Consider the following 22,833-nt stretch of genomic DNA (forward strand, 5'->3'; position numbering starts at 1 on the left):
CTTTCTACTCCTTGGGGACTTTAATGGACATCATCCCCTCTGGGGAAGTACTGTTATTGATGAGAGGGGTCGTTCTGTAGAGCGTATGCTCTCTGATCACAACCTTTCTCTTTTCAATACTGGTTCTTTCACTTCTTTTCATGCACCTAGTCAGTCCTTTACCGCTATTGATCTCTCAGTTTGCTCCCCTTCATTATTCTCCCATTTTTCATGGAGGGTTGACAATAATCCACCAGGCAGTGATCATTTTCCTATACTTTTGAGAAAGACTAGCGGTGGTCGATGCGACCCTACCCGCGTGCCCCGGTGGAAGCTAGATCAGGCAGACTGGTCCACTTTCACTGCTCTCGCAGAACTTGATCCTGCCATCGTGAATCAGCCATCAATAGACGACTGTGTGGCAGCGGTAACTGGCTGTATTATACAAGCAGCTGCTCAGTGTATTCCTAGAACCTCGACACGTTTCCATGATATTTTCGTCCGTGGTGGAATCCTGCTTGCCACTTAGCACGGAAGGCTCAAAAACGGGCCTGGGATACTTTTCGTAGATATCCCACACTTTCGAACCGCGTCGCTTTCCAACGGGCCCGTGCACATGCTAGGTGGGTAAGATGTCAAAGCCAGAAGGAATCTTGGATTAAGTTCACAACTAGCATATCTTCTACCACCAGTTCCAGGGTCATATGGGACAGGATTCGAAAGGTCAGTGGGCACTACAATTCTGTCTCCTCTCGATCTTGCTCTCTGATGGTCAGAACGTAGCTGATGTCCAGAGCATCGCCGATACTGTAGGTGAAAGCTTTTGCCGGGTATATAGCACTTCTGCTTGTTCCTCCACCTTCTTGGCCATCAAGACTCGGGCAGAGCGTTCACTTCTTTCCTTTCGAACTGACTGTCTCTTTGACTATAATTGTCCCTTTACACTGGTGAAACTGAAAATGGCCCTTCATCGGTCTGGCAGTACATCTGTTGGACCTGATGATGTACACTATGACATGCTGCACCATCTATCTCCTGCTTCTCTTGATGTCCTTCTCATTGTCTTTAACCGGATCTGACATGAGAATGTTTTTCCTGATGCCTGGCGCCAGGCCATTATTTTACGTTTCTCTAAACCAGGGAAAGATCCCAAAATTCCTTCAAACTACCGTCCAATTGCTTTGACGAGCTGTCTCTGTAAGACCTGAGAAAGGATGGTTAATGCTCGTCTTGTTTGGTTCCTCGAATCAAACAACCTCCTCTCGCCCACCCAGTGTGAGTTCCGACAACAGCACTCCACCACAGACCACCTTTTTTGACTTGAAACATCAATTAGAGAAGCCTTTCTCAAATGCCAACATTTTGTGTCAATATTCTTTGACATTGAGAAGGCTTATGAGAAGATACATGGAGGTATGGCATTTTGCAAGACCTCCATACATATGGGTTACGTGGCAATTTACCTGTGTTTATTAAAAAAATTTTAATGGACAGGAGATTCCAAGTTCGTGTGGATTCGACACTTTCCCATTCTTTTATACAGGAACTTGGGGTCCCTCAGGGCTGTGTTTTGAATGTCACACTTTTCAGTATAAAGATAAATGCCATCACTGAACAACTCCATCTCACTGTTGCAAATGGGCTGTATGTCGACGACTTTCACATCTCGTGTCAGTCGTCGAACATGAGATATATTGAGCGGCAACTACAAACTGCCCTCAATCGTATACTGAAGTGGACTATGGCGAACGGCTTTAATTTTTCTCTCTCTAAAACCGTTTGCATGCACTTTTGCCGCCAACGATGTATTCACCCTGATTCTGAACTTCATATCGGTAAAGTTTCGCTGCCAGTGGTCCCTGAGACCAAGTTCTTGGGGCTTATCTTTGACCGTAAGCTGACCTTTATACCACACTTAAAGCAGCTACAGGTCAAGTGCGCAAGAGCACTGAACATCCACCGTGTCCTCTCTACTGCCAGTTGGGAAGCAGATCGATGTTCTATATTAAAGGTATATCGTGGTCTTATTCGATCAAAACTCGACTATGGATCAATGGTCTATGGCTCTGCCAGACCCTCAGCCTTAAAGATGTTGGACCCCATTCATCATCAAGGACTTCGACTCTGCACTGGGGCTTTCCGCACCTCTCCAGTTCAAAGCTTATACGTTGAATCTCATGAACCTTCTCTGCACCTTCGCTGTTTGCAATTATCTTTACTATATTCTTTGTACTTCGTTCCTTACCGAAGCATCCCACCTGGGGATGTGTTTTCCTTCCTCAGTGGGCCGTACGTTTTCAGAACAGACGATCTGCCATTGCTCCTCTTGGCCTTCGCATCCAGGCGCAGTTGGATGAATTGGGTTGGTCCTTGGATAACATTGCAGAATCCACAGGTCAGCCCATCCCACCATGGCTTATTACAGCCCTCAAATGTGGCCTTTCTTTCAGTCATCTGAGAAAGGTAGATACTCCAGATTAGAAGTACCGTCTTTTATTTAATGAACATCTTTCAAACAATTCCGTTCCAAATTATACAGATGGTTCTAAATCAGGTAATTCTGTGGGCTCTGTCATGGTTTGCTGCGATTCGGTGGTTGCGCGCAGAATCCCCTCTACAGCTTCTGTGTTCACTGCTGAACTGTACGCTATATCTCTTGCCCTGGATCATATTGAAGCTGAGCAGTACTCCAACTGCACTATTTATACTGACTCACTTAGTTTTCTACTGGTCTTGGAATCGCTACACGTTGGCTCACACCCTGTTCTCACTGATATTCAAAACCGACTGGCCCATTTTTCATTAACTGCTACTTCTGTCCAGTTTTTCTGGATACCAGGCCACGTTGGTATTCGTGGGAACGAGCTTGCAGACACGGCAGCTAAATCTATCTGCTCTGGCACTATCACCACTGTGCCTATTCCGTACATGGACTATGGTCCTGTATTTAAGGCTTGGCTCTGTGCCAGCTGGCAGTCCACTTGGAGTGAGCAACGTGACAACAAGCTTTTTCAAATAAAACCCTATATTGGGCTTTGGCCATCTAGCTTCCGTAAGGTTCGGAAGGAGGAAGTTGTTCTAACTAGACTACGCATTGGTCACAGTTTTTTTAACTCATCGTTTTCTTTTATCTGGAACTGTTGCACCAGTGTGTAGTTTGTGTAACACTCAAATCACTGTAAGCCACATTTTACTTTCTTGCCACCGTTACGACTCTCAACGACGGCACTATTTTAAACATGTTTTTCCCAGGGTTTATCTGTCACATTGGACAGTGTTATTAGTGATGGTGACACTGTCCACCTTGATAAAGTTTTTAGTTTTTTAATGGCCATTAATCTTTTTAATCTCATTTAAGTGTTGGATATTTATTCATTACACTTTTTTAATTGTGGTTCCCTTTTCAAAGTTTCAATTTCTCTAGTTCAATTTAAAATTGGAAAATGGCCAGGACATCAGGACTGGAAAGGCCAACTTCAGGTGACTAACGCTGCTGTTTGAACTATCCGTTTGAACTACCCGTTGGTCGTCCTGGCGAGTTGTTATTCCAATTTTGATGCATGTCTTTTAAACTTTTATTACTTTACCCTTTGGTACTGGCCATAATGACACATAACCCGGAACCAGGACTGGAAAGACCAACTTCAGGTGACTGACGGTGGTTCTTGTACTTACCTGTTAGTCTTCCTGGCGGGTTATGATCATTACCATTCTGCTACGGGAAGTCCTTTACAAATTTGTAGACTGGATGTCAACATCGGTTTTATGCAATTTTCTGTTTTTTAATTGCTGTTTTGTTTTTACCTTCGTTTACTTTTACAAATTTTACTACATTTACTTTACTTTTACCTTTTTACTGGACATTTGGCTACTCATTATTACGATTGTGCTCTATGTCTTTTAAAACTTCTATTATTGTAGACCAGGTGTCAACATTGGTTTTATGCTTTTTCTGTTTTTCAATGATGTTTTGTTTTACCTTCATTTCATTTTCTGTATTTTACTACATTTAATTTGTTTTTACCTTTTTACCGGACGTTTGGCGCAGGTAGCGTAGCTGCTTTGTGCCATAAAACACTAAATCAATCAATCAAACTTAATATAAACAAAGTGTAATCCATTGTTAAAGTGAAGATATTTTTGTCTTAATATTAAAATATTAGTACAGGATGTGAGAACAATTTTTATACAACAGTAAAATATTTCACAAAACTAATATTTAATAAATTAACCATATAGTGTGCTTCTTTCAGGGAAGAATATATATATGTATATATCTTGTAGCTTCATGACTCGATCTAAGCTTTTCTTGTTATATTTTTCTATTCTTCCTTTCTTGTTTAGCTTCATTACCCCTTTCATTGGGATCCTCCTTTTCGTTTCGGTACGGTGCCGCTGGGAAATACCTGGGCTGTAATAAGGGATCGCAAACCTAGAATGTTTGCTTATATGAAACGTTTCAATCGTTCGTTTCCAATAGAAGGAGTCAAAGCCGTCAAAACTGGGTAAGATATTTTAAGAAATTTTAATTAAATAAATAATTTAAGGAAAATTGTTTTAGTTATATTTACCAATAATATTTAACTAAAGGGGTTTAGATAATTTTACTTTTATAACAAAGACGTGTAATTATATTTTGGTTTTTGAATTTTGAACTCATGACGAAAATGCATTTTATTTGTTTCTGAAATAATGTGATAGATGATAAACCACGTTTTTTATTGCCGGCATTATATTTACAAGTTTATCTTCACTGTTAGGAAAACAATTCACTTAAAGCATTTTTCTTACAATTTATTTATATTACGCATTGCGAAATATTACAAAGGGCGCTAATCACAGTATGTTGTTGTCGTTGTTTGGTGAAGGAATTTTTTTCCATAAAAACCACGATGACGGATATTTCGTACCAGAATAACACTAATCATTTAAGAAGTTATACTTACACCATGAATAAAACAGAGAAATTTTTACATATTTTTAATGTTTTCTGCAAAGAATATTTCCAATAAATGTAAATACAGAGAAGTGAAGCCCGGCATGGCCACGTAGTCAAGGTGCTCGACTCATAATGCAAGGGTCGCGGGTTAGAATCCCCATCACACCGAACATGTTTGCCCTTTCAGCCGTGGGAGCTTTATAATGTGACGGTCATCCCATCATTCGTTGGTAAAACAGTATCCCAAGAGTTGGCGGTGGGTGATGGTGACTAGCTGCTTTCCCTCTAGTCTTACACTGCTAAATAAGGGACGGCTAGCGTAGTTTTGCGCGAAATTCAAAATAAACCAAACAGACAGGTGCGACGTATTTTGTTTTTTTTTCGAATTTCTAATCCATACTGAAAGAACTAGAAACAATGTAATACCTCAAAAGAGTATAAAGTATAAAAGAGTATAATTTTAAACTACTTTTTTAACAGCCACATGACTATGATAAATGTATTATATTATTTTGCTTCTGTTTCAGTCCTTGTCGCTGTATTATACTCTACCCTCTTTACATGTAGCTACAAGCTGATAAAACAGGTTAATTTAAGTAACTGGTATCTATCTTTAGACTCGACTAATTAATTGAGTCAGCTCTACTTTAATACACATGAAAAGTTTGTTAAGGGTATTTTTGACAAAAGTCTCTGATGTCCGAATAGTTTAATGTAACTAACTCATAACTGCTTGTGTACGTAATTGTTATACCACATTTCCGGTACCCCTTGGTTTCTTTGAACTGCCTGTTTTTTCAATAATAAATATGTATTGTCTGGTAAAATTAAACTAGTGACGCAGGAATCGCTGTTGAAAATTTTACTGCATAGTTCATAAAAGATGAGATATGCTGTTCTATTATAATTTGATTACTCAAATCATAAAAAAATCATGTATAAAACTCGTTACATGTTTAAAGTTCAAATAATACGTTCATAAAGTTATTTTTAATAATATTATGTGTGAAGATTACAACTTACCAACGCATGCAATTTATATAATCATTGTGTCAATGTTATTATACAAACATAATTACTGATTTTTGGATTAAATAAAAAAAGAAATGTTCATTTAAAATTTATTTTTTGAAACAGTAAATGTCATTTTAAAAATTACAAAAAACACATGCTACACCCAGTAGCAAAGGAAAAACGAAAACATAATCATTGCGTAATCAAACGTAATGAGTGAGGGGAGTGTTTCAAAGTAGAGAATCACGCAGAAATTCCCATTACTAATGAACATGAAGTCGAGAACTTACGAAAATGAACTGTAAATCGTGTTCAAGTCCAACATATATGTATATATATATATGAGTGTGTGTGTATTTTTACTTCTGATCAATATTTCTCATTACCTGAAGGCATCAGTTACACTATTCACAGTAACTTCGAAGTTAGTAAAAATGGTTGTTATTATCATATTAGTACGTTTCTCGCTGATGGTTGAGCGTATTATTATAATCTATGAACTGTTGTTATTTTTTTCAATTATTAAGAAGAAGACAGGTTTAACGATTTTCAAATGCAGATCCAAACAACAGGAACATTGAGATAAGTAACAGTCAAATTCTTTTGTTAATTAATTATACACATGTATTTAGAAAGACGCGGAAGTTTGCTCTACTCTCCGTATTTAATGGACAATCGATAAGTTGTTTTAATGAGTTCCTGTCAACCCTTCAAATAATGGATAAATGTGTTTGCTCTATTCTGTATTTAGTGATCATTCAATATGTTGCTTTAGAAAGTTTGTGGAAGCAAACACTAATCCTTCAAATAATGAAAAAATGTGAAGCACCAATATATTATTACAGTAAGAAATTTCAAAAAATAATATCTGTTTACGTTCTCAATTATTTCTTGATATCAAACTAAAAATAAAAATTAAGGATAATAATTTATACCTAATTTGATTAATGTAACGACTTAAGTCGAAATTAACATTTTATACACGTTCTAATTACTGTAGTGACTTAAGCCAAAATTCATGATAACTATTGCGACTTAAGTCGTGGTTAATATTTTATACTTGCAATGATTACAACTGAAACCAAAGAATAATATTAGCACTTATAATTGTCCTTATTATTGCTGCGACTTAAGCTGAAATTAACTATTTATTCTGTTCTGATTATCATTACATTACGACTTTTGCAAGATGAACTTTAACGTTTTAAACGTATTCTGACTAAACTGCTATTGTTTCAACTTAAAAAAAGGTTAACCTTTCATAACTTTTCTGAAAAAAAACAACATATGTTTGACAACTTTCTCTTCAGACATGATAACCAACAACACAAAAAACTGAATCATGGCGGTCAAATCATGAAATAAAATACAAAATGTTATAACGAACAAAGCATTTTGTTCTTCTTGTCCAACAAAAAGAATCTTAATATCATTAGTCTCATTGAGCTTCCCCATCACACAAAACATGCTCGCCCTTTCAGCCATGAGGGCATTATAAAATGTTGGTCAATCCCACTATTCGTTGGTAAAAGAGTAGCACAAAAGTTGGCGGTGGGTGGTGATGACTAGCTGCCTTCCCTCTAGTCTTAAACTGCTAAGTTAGGGACAGCTAGTACAGATAGCCCTAGTGTAGCTTTACACGAAATTCTAAACAAATCAATCCAAACCGAATTGAACACTTTCGTACTATCACCGATATGACGTATAGACAGTGGGTTCAGCTGATTGGTTAATCTCCCATTGGGCACCAGTTCAAAATTAACGATGGCTGTGCCTGAACCTTTAAAACTGGGCATCAAGTGACAAAACTCAAATCAAATTCTGTGGTAGAAATTTCGAGTAAAAAAGACCTAAACCGAAGTTTAGGCCAAGTCACTGGGAGCTTTCAGAAACGACATAGAGTGACGACCAGCTTTACAAATTCAAACATTCCTAAAAGGAAGTATCAATACGTGCTAATTTGCTCCTTTCATGTTTAATAATTCACCAATACAAAAACGAATGGCTAAGACATGAAGTTTCTGCCAAAACTGGAAAAATTGTGTTTTTTCTAAACCGAAAGATTCTATGATTGAAAAATGTCATTCTCAATGTATCCACTGCGGGAAAGTTCAGGGCTAAGTACAAAGAACACAACTATTTAAAAGTGCACAAAAATTTATCAGAAACTCGAAACAAATATAAAATACGTTTATACGTTTCTTTTCAACATGATGAAAGCTGTTATGAAGAGTAAAGATTTCTAGGAGTACATCCACTACCAATACATAAAATATTTCCATACAAACAACTGACGTCACAACAGCTAAGTAAAGCAGTATCCAGTTTCAAATATTTATGTATTATTTTTTTAATTTTACATGTAATATATCGGGAGAATATTAATAGAAATAAAATCATGTTAATTATAAAAGACCTGTGATGGTTTTATTTAATACCAATAAAATGAATGTCCAGGTTTAATTAACTTGTTGAACGGATAAGTTATGTCAGGAGTCTGTATACATGTGACTTGAGCCAGTTTATATAGACTGAGATATTTATTTAATATGTTGCATACTGTTGTCTGAGGTCTTGTACGAAGTGAGAAACCACAACACAGAACTAAGTTGTAAAAGCCTTCCACGCACCCTTGGTAGTAGACGGTTTTCGGAACTTACTTTGTGTTCTGGGTTCTCACTTCTTACTTGACAGTATTTTTCTTACCATGACTGGGAACGACTTGTTGCAGATCTCTTTCTGGATGGTCTTGTTGCTCCAAATTGATTCATTTTCCATTGTTTTACAATGCCATTAAGTACAAGATATATTCTCTTCCTAGAAACTACAAATCCCGAATTTCATAAACTTTTATGATCTAAATATATGAATATTTTGCATTATATATGCGGTGTTAAGTATTACACTTTAAAGTCGCCTAAAACTGAGTTAAGTTTTAATTTGAATTTAGAAGTTAATTAAATTTATATATGTATCAAATTTACGATATTTGCCAACATGATACACACAGACAGTTTTCTTTTTTCATACAAATATGCTTTAATATACAAATGGCCCAGCATGGCCAAGCGTGTTAAGGCATGCGACTCGTAATCTGAGGGTCACGAGTTCTTATCCCCGTCGCGCCAAACATGCTTCGCACAAAGCTACTTAAGGGCTATCTGCGCTAGCCGTCTCTAATTTAGCAGTGTAAGACTAGAGGGAAGGCAGCTAGTTATCACCACCCACCGCCAACTCTTTTACCAACGAATAGTGGGATTGACCGTCACATTATAACGCCTCCACGGCTGAAAGGGCGAGCATGTTTGGTGCGACGGGGATTCGAACCCGCAACCTTTGGATTATGAGTCGAACGTCTTAACACACCTGGTAATGCCGGGCCATACTGATTCAGGAGTAAGAAATATTCAAACACTTCCTTCACAATTCATCACTGTTGCTTCTTAACATACTGTACAGATACATATTTTCTAATTTCGTAATCCTGTACATAAACTGGGTGCTACTATAACGTGCGGTATACATAAATACCACCATTATCACCTTTGTGATGATTCACTAAAACATAATTTATTGATTAAGCGATATAATAAAGCATAATTTCTTACTTTGATGATATACACTTTGAATACCATTTTAAAATGTTACAAATATGTCGTCAACATTCGGAAAAGATCGTAAAGTTCGGCATCCTCTGTGAGAGCAGCAAATCTAAATAATTCACCTCTGTCACATTTCCTTTTTCTTACATGACACTATAACATTTATGACAAGGCTCTGCTTTTTGTGGTGTATCCAGATTATGTTCACGTAAAAAATGCAAAATTATTTTTCTTTAAACGTTTTTAAGCAACAATGTTAATAGAGATTATTTTTCTGATGTAAAGATCGTAGAAACTACAAGCAGATGTTTTTATCTTGAACTCTGGTTCAATAATAATGTTTGACTTCAAGACGCCCCATTTTTACTTTCGTATTCACCTTGTCCATCAGTGACCTTCAATAATTGCTATTAATTGTAAACCAAAGGTATCTTCGTATACCATCGTAAGTTCTTTACCAAATCAAGTTTAATATACAAAATACATATTTTTCAAAACAATTAAAACGTTATTCTAATTGTAGTAATCTAGTGTGTTCTTTCAAAAACTGAAATGCATACTGCTACGAATTTGAAAGTTTATCATTTATATTCTAGAGACTTAGACGCGTTTCTCTATGATGCCACTGTTCTGGAATACCTAGCAGGACAGGACAATGAATGTCGACTGCTCACTGTTGGCTCCTGGTGTTCTATGACTGGCTACGGTTTTGCTTTCCCTAAGAAATCCAAGTATCTCAATATGTTTAACAAATACATGATCCAGTACAGAGAAAATGGTAAGGTGTTTAACATACTTTGTTTTAAATTATCTCGATTCGTATTTCTGGTATCAAAATTATTTTATTTATTATTTTCTAAAGCCTCTAGTGAGTAAATATTTCTAGATATTTCCAATGTACCCCTCCCCTAGTGGCGCAATGGCACAGTGCCTTGCAAATTTATTCACCCCTACTAATAATGTCACATTTTGATTAAATATGAATAATGTAAAAATTTCTTTTAGTAAACTTGTTTTTATTCAAAGTTCTAATGATCAAAATTTAACACTGTTGTATGTGCAGGAGATTGAATGTCAGCAAAACGTGCAAATAAAATATATAAACTGAAATTTGCTGACTGATTAAGTATTCAGCCTCCTATGTCAGTACTTATAGGTTTATACGAGCTTTGCACAATTGGATGTGGTAATTTGTGTCCATTTTATCTGTAAAAAACGCTACAATCCAGTTCGTTATGAATCTTTAATCAACTGCAGTCTTCAAATCTCGCAATACATTTTCTGTTGGATTCAAGTCAGGGATTTAATTGGGTCACTCCAAAACATTCACTTTCTCCTTTTGAATCCACTCCAATGTAGCTTTGGCCTTGTGTCCTGGATCATTGTTCTACGTAAATGTAAAGATTCGACCCAGTTTTAGATTCTTGCCTGACTCAACAAGGTTTTCCTCTATGATTCGCCTGTACTCCACATCATCTATCTTCCACTCAATCCTGACAAACATCTCCATAACATGATGATACCACCACAATGCATGGTAGTTTAGAGGTTGTTTGCTGTTTTATGTATTGTGTCTTGCTTGCGCCAAACGTATCGTTTTGAAATTAAACAAAAAAGCTCATTTTTTGTCTCGATTGACCAAACAACTTTTTGTCACATGTCTGCAATATCATGTACATGTTTTGTCGCAAACTCTACCTGAGATTTAAGATCATTCTTTTTCAGTATTGGCTTCTTTCTTGCCACTCGTCCATACAGTACAGCTTTGTATATTGTACGATGTATAAACACTGACTCCAAACTCAAGAGATGGAACATTGCAAATCCTTCAAAGTCACTTCTGGTTTCACATTTGCGTCCCTAACCAGTTTTCTGTTTGGCTGCCCGCTTAGTTTGGAAAAATGGCCTGATTTGGATAGTAACTGAATGGTATAAAGCACTCTCCACTTCATAATGATGAACTTCACCCGTATTCAAATGGATAATCGGTGACTTTGAAATTTTCTTGTAACCTTCTCCTGATTTGTACTTCTCTACAGCTTTGTCCCTGACTTGTTTGGAAAGATCTTTGGTCTTCATAGTTGGTTGGCCATATTACTAGGTGAGTTGTGCCTTCAACAGGTGTATCCACTCTGAAGTCAAGATAAACCACTTTGATTACAAACATACAGAAACCATTACGTTAATTTTGTAACTTTTCAAACTGATCTTTTGCACCTGAACTGATTTAGGGTTGTAATAGCAAATTGATTGAATACTTATCCAATTAAAAATATCCTAATTCTCTTAAAAATTTAACTTGTATGATATCAAAAATTTTAGCTTTCTCATTGTGCAAGTTCTGAGTAAAAAAATCCCGTTTGAAAGTTCCATGAGTGTAAGCTCAGATAGGAATAAAATGTGCAAACTTTGCAAGTGGATGAGTGCTTCCGCAAAACACTGTGCAGTCTAAGGTTTATAACACTGAAAATCGGGTTTCTACGCCCGTGGTGTAGCTTTTCGCTTAACAACAAACACAGTTTTCAATATTGCTTTTGTTATTTTGTTTTTGTTGTTTGTTTTTTTATGTTCTTCTTGACACAGATAAAGTGTTTGAATGGTTTGAATTTCATACAAAACTACAAGAGGGCTATCTGCGATAGCCGTTCCCAATTTAGCTAGTCACCAACCACTGCTAACTCTTGGGCTACATTTTTACCAATGAACAGTGTGCTTTACCGTTACAATATAACGCCCCCATGGCTGAAAGTGGCGAGCATGTTGGGTGACGGAGTTTCGAACCTGCGACCCTCAGATTGCGAGTCGGGTGCCTTAGACACCAGGATATGCCAGGCTCATGCGTTAACGTGGAGTACCTGTTTATATCCACATTTGCGATCATCGTATTTGTTTTTACAAATATACGTTTCGAATTAGTGGAAGTTAATTTTCATCAGCTCTGTTTATTGTTTATTATATTTTCAATGGTACAAGGAGATGTGTTGAGCTTCATTAGCATGTTTATTTTGTTAAAGATCATTATTTTGTAGCCATATCTTACACTTACGGATAAAGGTGTTGATCCTTTTTTGCCTTGGAACATGGTTGTTAACCTCTTCATTATCTTAAATGCTCAGCTGTGAATTTTGTTTCCTTGGAGAATTATGAATGTTTTATATTTCTTTTTCACGACGTGTTGTTGTCTTCAGCTCTGTATGGTTTTAAAATGTCGCCATACGAGCATTACTTCTTTTACGGATAAGCTGTATCTAAATATCCATCCACAATTTTAGTGGCAGCATTGCACCGTAGAATTACAGAGGATTTATCATGAACCAAGTACGTATTTACTATCATCTGCTCTGATGTCCCTCTGCAATATTACCGTATATAAGTAGAGGTACTTCCGCAGAGTACCTGAAATTGTTTTGTTTCTAGAGTAAATAAAACCAAAATTTAGAGCAACAAATATTTTTATTTCTTGCTTTTCAACTTAATATGTCATGATGTGTTGTATATGACAGAGTGCATAATTCTTCTCGTGATTCCTAGCATGCGTACATTTCACTGACATCAAAGGCAGTAAAAATTGCAATATAAAGCGTTTCTTATATGACGGCCCAGCATGACCAGGTGGTTAAGGTACTCGACTCGAAATCTGAGGGTCGCAGGTTCGAATCCCTGTCACACCAAACATGCTCGCTCTCTCAGCCGTGAGGGCGTTATAATGTGACGGTCAATCCCACTATTAGTTTGTAAAAGAGTAGCCCAAGAGTTGGCCGTGGATGGTGAAAACTAGCTGCTTTCCCTCTCGTCTTACACTGCTAAATTAGGGACGGCTTGCGCAGATAGTGCTCGAGTAGCTTTGTGCGAAATTCAAAACAAACCAAAACAATCCTTTATGACGCCATTTTCCATCTACTGACTAGATGACAGACAACACACTCCTGTATAGTGTGAGTGGTTAAAACAAGTTACCTCTCTAGACGGCCTTCGGCCCTCTTTCGGGGAAATTAGTTCATATGATGAACACAAGTGTCATAATTTTACATTTTCAACCAACACGTTTTCTATCTGTAACTTTAACACTTAATACATAGCTCCTATCGATATGCAGCATTTCTTTTATGTTGCATATATTTTTCTTACATAGCACTAGTACGTCATTTAGTAAAGGAAAATATTATACGAGTTTTATTGAACAAAACGAAATAAATAAATCGAATTTATTAGATTATCAGGAACAATCATTGACCATTCTTCACAATTACTATTTTAGAAAAAAAAATGTTTTTAGTTAAACAGAAAATTACAATGACAGGCTATCTGTTTTCAGTGCTATAAGACCACCAACTTACCACTGTGCTACCTTGGAGCTATTAAAAAAACCAACTTTGTTCTCACCAAATGTTAAAACAACAAGGATTTTTCTCCTCCTCCATTAACGTTAATTTTTATTTCCATATAGAAATTCCGAAGAGAATATTAAGGGAGCCATTCAAAAAGATACTCTTGGTCGTGATTGGTTGACAAATATTTTAACTCTAAATGTGTGACATACTTAAGAGACATGCATGGAAGAGACAACACTAATTACGTGACAAAAACATCTTATGTAGATTCTTTGAAAATTACTTCTTGGATTTCATGAAGAAACATGGCAACATAACCAGTTTCGTTATACTGCAGCATTCCACTAAACACCCACAAACAAACTCAAAACTTTGAATATACATCAGGGGCGTCGGAACTGGGGTGTTGTAACGACTCCACTATTATGTATTTGACTTATATAGTAACTATGAGTTATATAATTCAATGAATTTTCTGGGAGGTTCATATTATAAAACATCCATGTCTAGCTGAGCACTCCCACCTTACAACACCGCTATCCATGTATGCATGCGTGTGTATATACACTTGTATATGTAGATATCTAATGTCCACTAAAGAATATTTTACATACTGCATAGTATTTATAACAACGTTTGTGAAAACACGAGTTGCTTTAAACATAACTAACACTCGTGGAAAATCACTTTTAAAGAATCATTTTGAGAACATATTTTCAGTTACATCTTTGTTACAGCCATCAAGATCAAACAGTTTAAACTTAAAGAAGAATAAAACTCCTTTACTGAAATAACAAAGATCATTTTTAACACCTGGAATTTCGTTTCTTTCTCCCTATCAAATGAACTCTTTAAAATTTGTTTTCGAACTACCTTCTTTCAAGGAAAGGTCAAAGACGTACTAGTTTTTCATTAGTTATGTGCTTTTTTGCAGCAAGCTTCATGTTTAACACGTACATTTGTGCTACAGTAAAGTGTATTGCAGTTATCAGTTGTTTTTTACGTGTGCTTCGGACGCGCTAGGCTGACGATTTAATCTACATATGCTTTGTTTTTAATCACATGTGATATTAAATTCCTCTGGAAAATTGTTTACAGCAATAACTCATAACGTAGCCACTACCGGGCCTGGCTGTTGAAATGTCTTAGTGAGAGATCATACATTCTTGACCTATAAAAGAACTGGAGTGCATAGAATTATTCGATTCTTGTGACAGTGGGAAAGAGGAAAAACAAAAACAATCGGCGAACTGACGGAATCATGCGTTATGGCGTAATTTATTACATTGATTAATTTCTAAGATTAAATACTCCCCGTAAGAAAAATGGATAACTTAGCTAGATTTTTTAGACAATTGACTTAGATAGGCTACCAAATTAAGAAACGGTAAAAAATGTTCACCTTGACCGAGTCTTCTGCATTAAAAATACAACATGATAGGATTTGCCCTAGGTAAGTTTTCGGTACTACGAATAGAGTACAATAGAATATTCCCCAGACAGTTTGTTTTGGCACTAAGGATAGTGTGCAATATCATTTACTTTAAGCATGTTTACTGCTTCTTAAGTTTGGTGCGACAATTTATCCCAAACAAATTTTGTGCACAAAAGAACTAGTACATAAATTTTACTCTATAGAAGTTTTCTGATACTTATCTTAAGTATTTTGTCCTATATTTTCTTATTTGGTTTGGTTTGTTTTTAATTTTGCGCAAAGCTACACGAGGGCTATCTGCGCTAGCCGTCCCTAATTTAGCAGTGAAAGACTAGAGGGCAACTGGTTATCATCACCCACCTCCAACTCTTGGGCTACTCTTTTACCAACGAATAGTGGGATTGACTGTCACATTATATCGCCCTTACGGCTGAAAGGGCGAGCATGTTTGGTGTGACGGGGATTCAAACCCGCGACCCTGAGATTACGAGTCGAGTGTCTTAGCCACCTGGCCATGCCGGGCCTAACTTGCACTTTAAGAACTCCTAGTTTTCAGTACCATTTATGTTTAACTCCAGTTCATTGTTTTGCGAGGTATTTCTGGAAGGATTCGCTTTGGACATGTCCAGACATGCTCAGTTTTATCAGTTGTTATCACTTCTGTCATACGTCTTTGTTTAATAAAGCCATTAAGTTATTCTTCCCTTCAAGTTGGCCCGGAATGGCCAGGTGGTTAAAGCACTCGACTCGTAATCTGAGGGTCGCGGATTCGAGTCCCCTTCACATCAAACATGCTCGCCCTTTCATCCGTGGGGACGTTATAACGTCACGATCAATCCCACTATTTGTTGATGAAAGATTAGCCCAAGAGTTGACGGTAGGTGGTGATGACTAGCTGCCTTCCCTCTAGTCTTATCACTGCTAAATTAGGGACGATTAGCGCAGATACACCTCGTGTAGCTTTGAGCAAAATTCAAAAATAGCAGACAAACCCTTCAAGTTATCAATAGTAATTTAAATATATCGTGTTATAGTCCTTAATGAAAACCTTTATAAAACCTAGTTACAAAACGTTTCATTTTTAACCGTTATAAGTACCTAAATAAACTAACTAAGAATAATTACATATTTTATTCCTTTCAATTATACAACTTCCGCTGGTATTTGGCCCGGCATGGTCAGGTAGTTTGGATGCTTGACTCGCAATCTGACAGTCGTGGGTTTGAATCCTAGCTCTTTCAGCAGTGGGGGCGATATAAACGTGTCCGTTAATGCCACTATTCGTTGGTAAACGAGTATCCTAAAAGTTTGCGGCGGGTGATGATAACTAGCTGCCTTCCTCTAGTCTTACACTGCTAAATTATGGACGGCTAGCGCAAACAACCCTCGTGTAGCTTTGCGCGAAATTCAAAACAAATAATTCCCCGCTATTCAGTAGCGACTACTCTATATCCTACTCTAAAATTATATATCTTTAATTGAGAAATTATCTGCACCCAATCCTTTCCATCCAGGTGACTTAGACCGACTCCAAAGGTTCTGGCTGCAAGGTGTTTGTAAGCCCAGTAAAAACAAGCGAAACGCCAGCAATCCTTTAGACACCAACCAGTTCATGAGTGCCTTCCTGTTACTTGGATGTGGAGTCATTTTCACTCTAGTCGTGTTAGGCTTAGAACACATATATTTCAAGTACATCCGTCACCATCTGGCTAAGAAGGACACTGGAGGCTGTTTTGCTCTTGTCAGTTTGGTAAGTTTATCTCATCTTTCATTCTAAGTTGTGATTAGAGCTTTAATCCATTGAATTACTTATTTTATTATTTCATTTTAGTATCGCTCAATAGGTTTATATGTCTGAAAATTTGATAAATGGTTTCTTCTTACGGTAATCCTGAATAATGCACTTGCATATAGAATACAGATCGATGATACGGCTCAGCACCATACAATTTTGCATAAATTAATCCCTCCATTACTTATGATTATTTTTAATAACTCAGATTTATCGGACTGTGACTAATCATAGGTTTGAGCTATTGATCAAATAAACTACAGTAAAAAAAGTAACGTAAAAAATATAAAATGGCAAAGTTAAAAAATATAAAATCGCACATACAGGACAGAAAAAAAAACTAAAGTACAAACTGCATTATTGAAACATTAAAATGTACATCTACACAATGGGTCGTCTCGATTCTGTAAACCACGGGTATTAAAACCCGATTTTTAGTGTTATAATCCCTTAGAGTTACCGCTGAGTCATCAAGAACCTTATAAAGATATTATATGTTATGAAAAGGCATGTTAACACCTTTTAGTTTACATTTTGGTTGTGTGTCTGTTGAATTTTACGCAAAGCTGAGAAAAACAACATAAATTAAACATAACTGTGATACATGTATTACTATATCTTAATTAAATGTCATCCCTATTATACAGTTTTTCTTTACTTGTTTGGTTGTTTTTCGTAATGCAGTGTTTCAATGAACATAGTAAAGTTGTGCTTATAAACTAAGTTCTAAATACAATGAGGTTCCAACTGTAATATTTATTGGTTATCTATTGTCAGCTGGTGATTCCTGTGTCACCTCGTACTTAAACTTTTTAAAAGAACAATAAATTTCTGTAAAAAAGTTAACTTCAAGGATTAATGATAATACTGACCATACTAGATATTTTTTAAATTACTACTAGTTAATAATACTTACAAAAGTAGATATTACGTTTCAAACTATGTCATGTTAATCAAACTAGTTGACACCATTTTCTTGGTTTTTGAGTTATCAAAGAATAAAAAATGAAGCAGAGAAAAAATAATAAATGTAAATTATTTGCTTTGATACTTACAGACATTATAAAAACTTGTGGCATAGATATTGCTATAAAAGGAAATATTGTATAATATTGTAAAATTCTGATGATCTAATGTGAAGCTTTTTAAAATACCCGTTTCGGTGAACATTCCAAGTCATCCCTAAACAGGCAGAGCTGCCACCTGCCTGATATGAATTTCAAACACTGTATTTTTTTTAAACGAATAAAAGTTAATTTTCTTCAGCCAACTCAGACTAAACTAGTAATGTCAAACAAAAGGATGTAATAGCACGTACTACATCAAGGTACCCACTAACAGTTCTTTTCCATTATGCATTAGTTTCTATGCCACAAAAAGAAACCTATTTCACATTTGTTTTGTATAACTAACAAAAAGATACACATTAAGAAAATACATATTTTGCCATAACTTGCAACACAAAATAACGTAAGCAATTTTATTTCCTTAGATCAATAAGTCACAGGTACATTCAACTATACTCTAGCTGTTAAGAATCAAAGAGTTCACATAAGATTATCTTTTTTTCGTCCTACGTCTACCTATTGCAGCATTACGGTTAATATATTTTTAGAAATCTTATTTGAAAACCCTAATACAATTTATGTATCTTTTTGTAGAGTATGGGAAAATCGTTGAGTTTTCGAGGTGCCGTATACGAGGCTCAGGATATGTTGAAGCGTCACCGGTGTAAAGACCCTATCTGCGACACCCTCTTGTGGAAAGCTAGACATGAACTCGACATGGCTCGCTTCAAGCTAAAACAGCTGCAGAAAGAGCTGTACCTCAAGTAAATTAAAAATTCCAATTCTAACGTAAAACTAAGAATACGCTCAAACAGACTGACTTAAAACACCTAAAAAAAGTGATGAATCGGTAGACAATTTTACCTCAAACAGTTTCAAAAGCAGGACGTATAAAAGAGATCACAAATCTTAATTTCAAACACTTCCATCAGGAACTTTATATCAGTAGAGATCTCGAGCTCAATCAATTCTGGTAAGAGTTCTATGTCAGTACACTCTCGAGTTCAATCAGTTCTAGTGGGAGTTCTATCTCAGTACATTTCTAGAGATCATTCACTTCCATTGGGAGTTCTATGTCAGTACACATCTCAAGTTCAATCAGTCCTAGTGAGAGTTCTATATCAGTACACTTTCGAGTTCTATCAATTCTAGTGGGAGTTCTATGTCAGTACACATTTCGAATTCATTCAATTCCAGAGGGAGTTCCATATCACTCACACTTCAAGCTGAACCAGCTCTAAAATAAAACATGATATTAGTACACGTCTAAAAATCAATTAATTCAAATGATAATTTTACACCAGTACACATCTCTAACTAAATCAGCTCCAAAAGAATCTTTATATCAGTACATATCTCGAGGTCAATCAATTCCAGTTGGAGTTCTACGTCAGTACATATCTTGCGCTGAGCTATCTCTGAAATAGGCTTTATATCAGTACACACATCAAATGAATCACCTATAGAAGGGGCGTTATATCAAAACAACTCCCTATCTGAATCATTTTGGAGGTAATTCTACCCTATCCCGCCATGTATAATTATAGAACAATTAATCTCACGAGTAAGACTTTTTCTTGCGTTGATGCTTATGTAATTCCGTAATATTTTCAATGAAATTCTCACCTCAATCCTATTTAACAAAATGTTTTTAATGTATTTCAACTGGTATTAAATTCATCACAGCGGTATTTGGAATTAGCTGTAAAAAGTCTTGAGGATTTGTATTGAAAGAAGAAAGTATCGCTCGATTGTTATTGGTACACAAAAACAGATATTTGTTTTATTATTTTGAAAAATACATTTTCTATTTCAGGACGAGTCCTGTTGATCCTGTAAAACCACAATACCTCACAAAACATTACAGCAGTAGAAATGAGTTTCAGCCTCCACGTTCAAGACTTTACTACAGGCCAATGCGAAAGGAAATTGCAGAATATGAGACAGTTATTTAGAATCTTAAACCTTTTTAAATGTGTTATTTATTAATGAAAGTAAAGAAATGGGATATTCTAAGTTTACGGCTAACCTTCAATTAATTCTGCTTAAATGTCTGAGCCTGGAAAGTTTTTACTTAGTGTACGTTATGTCATTATTATTGTTGTAAATCTGATATTGCATTAGTTCTGCATTTTCTCATGTTTTTCGAAAAAACCATTTCTTCTGCTTAAGTTTTCTAGTCTGAGTAGTTTTTAATTGATGTATGTTACACAAATTGTAAAGAAAAGAAGGTTCTCTATGACTGAAAAGAAGCATGTGTACTTATGTCTTAACATGTGTTACTTTATTTGACTACTCAATCATCGTTATGGTACATGCTTGCTCAAATGATAAAAACATAAATGAAATTCGAGTATTGTAACCAAATTTGACAGCTAGTTGATAAAAAGAGAAAATGGAAAGAAATCACTCAAAACATTGGTATGAAGACAGTTATAATTACAAACACACCAACGCTGAAACATAGATACCTAGAAAAACAAATTGGGTATCTCACCATCTGACATCATAACCGTTTTAATAAAACTATCTCAATTAAACTTTTCTTAATATTTTCTACAATCAAAATATACAACAACACCATGAGGCAGAAAAGTTCTGTAGAATATTAGCTTCAACAACTATATGTGTTATTTCTATAATATAGCTATTGAAATAACCTGAATAACCAAATTTATTGTAAAACGAAATAATGACAAATTAAATAAATTAGTATTTCCTACTGAAGTTGTAAATAAACGAAAAAATTTGTTTTGTATTCAGATCGATATTTTTTATTTACTGGTTCGTAAAAAGATATTTAACACTCATGAAAAAACAGTAAGATCTCTTTCTCTTAGATTTTTATAACACTTTTTCAGTGCGTGTGAAAAACTCTACCTTGGTTTCCATCCATTCTCACATCATTCTGAATTGCATTGAATTGGTTATAGTTTTACAGAAATAATGTCATTTTCACAATACTTATTTTAAATAACTAATTTCAAAACTTAGATCTAATTTTCTGAGTCTTAAAAACATGCGTGAGCCGAAAACTATTGAGTAGAAATTTTACATTCGTTCTTCGCAATATTTAGCATTTATCTACCTATTTCTACCAGTTTCCTGGGAGACGTTAAAAACTGCGCTTCTCACTGATGTATGTTTCCCTATTAAACTGTTCACTAATTACTAGGTCTGGTCATGGCTTAGTGTTCAGAGTGTCAGTTAAGTAAGTCTCGATATTCGATCAGACAGAAGACAAAACTTGGTGGTAGGTTATCTTCCACCTGGTCTGTCAGTTCAAAATTCAGTTTGGCTATGCGAAGATAACCATTTGTATGTTTGTGAGGAATATTAAGACAGGCAAAACTAGCCTAAAACAACTTTTGTTTTTCGAATCTAATTAAACGTACAACAACATATATTGTTGTAACAATGAATCAGAAGTTACATATACTTATTGTAAAATGTTTAATATGTTGGCTATTGATACCTTTAATAAAATGCTCTACAGTTTAAGTACATAAATCATTTTATTTCCTGAAATGAAATGAAATTTTAAAAGTTTACGCACATTTTTGCTACCACATGGTGATGTCATATCCAATTTATTTTTCAACCTTAACTCTAATATAATTTATAGCAACGATTATGAATAATAAACTTTCAGCTTGTTGAAGCATAATAATTCTATGGTTGAGAAGATAGAAGCGCTATATTATTTGTTATTTTAAATTAATTTTCTTCTTTTTCTGAATTTGGAAGATATACAAATCTTATGACAAAAGTAGAAGAAATATATCACAATATATGATCCAGTTAGATAATATATTTGAATTTGATTGACTATCTTCTGTTGTTGTGACACAAATACTAAGCCCAAAAACAAAGAATGGTATTAGAAATTACACTTATGTGTTAGTACTATTTTTAAGATATATAATGCGTGCAGTTCTATTTTCATCCTTTTATTTTAGCCTGAAAAGTTATTACATTTAAAGTTTTATTTAAAAGTAAACGTTCTAATAGTGAGGAAAATTTTGAAATTACCACGTATCTACCAGTTTAGGTTTGTTTTCTTGTTATTCTTATGTGTTTCATACAAATAACTGATATCATGATTTGTGTAGATTAAATATCAATATTAAGGAGTTTATTAGCAAGAAAAATGTGCATTTTGGTGTGTATCTCATATTGTCCAAGAATGTAACCATTGAATGTATGTATGAAAAACCAGATTCAATGTATCATTGCAAATGATATAAAAAGTCAAGTTTTCTTTATCTGGTTGTACCTGTAAATGTTAGTTATAAAGTAATATTATCGAGAAATAAAATACTTTCGTTTGCGAACTTATTCTGAGTACTGTCATAGTTTGACTTCTAATTCGAACTTACACTGCTAAAAGTTTAATCGTAATTTCACGTGCCTTGTTTTTGCTTGTTTATAAAGGTATATCACATCTTAAACTTATTGTTGCCTATACTACTCTAGCTACAAATTATTGGCAAAACTATTTGTTTGCCTTCGTCATTGTAATCAAAAACCGTTTTTAAATAACTTTGAAAAGACGGTCTAATGTATTTTACTTGTTTTCGACTTATTTTTCTAATATAAAAACAGTAAATGTAATTCATATAAATGGATGCCCAAAGAAACAAACTGTTGTTTAAGCACTACCGACTTAAAAAT

At 35.3% G+C, this 22,833-nt stretch overlaps 1 protein-coding gene across 1 annotated transcript in view; it reads left to right on the forward strand.

The window, feature by feature from the left end:
* The window catches only part of LOC143238675 (glutamate receptor ionotropic, NMDA 2B-like), a 200,358-nt gene extending 177,895 nt beyond the window's left edge, over positions 1-22,463 (forward strand). Inside the window, exons 12-16 of the mRNA XM_076479103.1 lie at positions 4,324-4,484; positions 10,131-10,312; positions 16,815-17,050; positions 18,754-18,923; positions 19,976-22,463. Coding sequence (XP_076335218.1) covers positions 4,324-4,484; positions 10,131-10,312; positions 16,815-17,050; positions 18,754-18,923; positions 19,976-20,114 — 888 coding nt within the window. The 3' untranslated portion in view covers positions 20,115-22,463. The remainder of the gene's footprint in view (positions 1-4,323; positions 4,485-10,130; positions 10,313-16,814; positions 17,051-18,753; positions 18,924-19,975) is intronic.
* Positions 22,464-22,833: the final 370 nt, after the last annotated feature.

This window comes from Tachypleus tridentatus, chromosome 13 (genome assembly GCF_004210375.1).
Source record: "Tachypleus tridentatus isolate NWPU-2018 chromosome 13, ASM421037v1, whole genome shotgun sequence".
NCBI classification, from domain to species: Eukaryota; Metazoa; Arthropoda; class Merostomata; order Xiphosura; family Limulidae; genus Tachypleus; species Tachypleus tridentatus.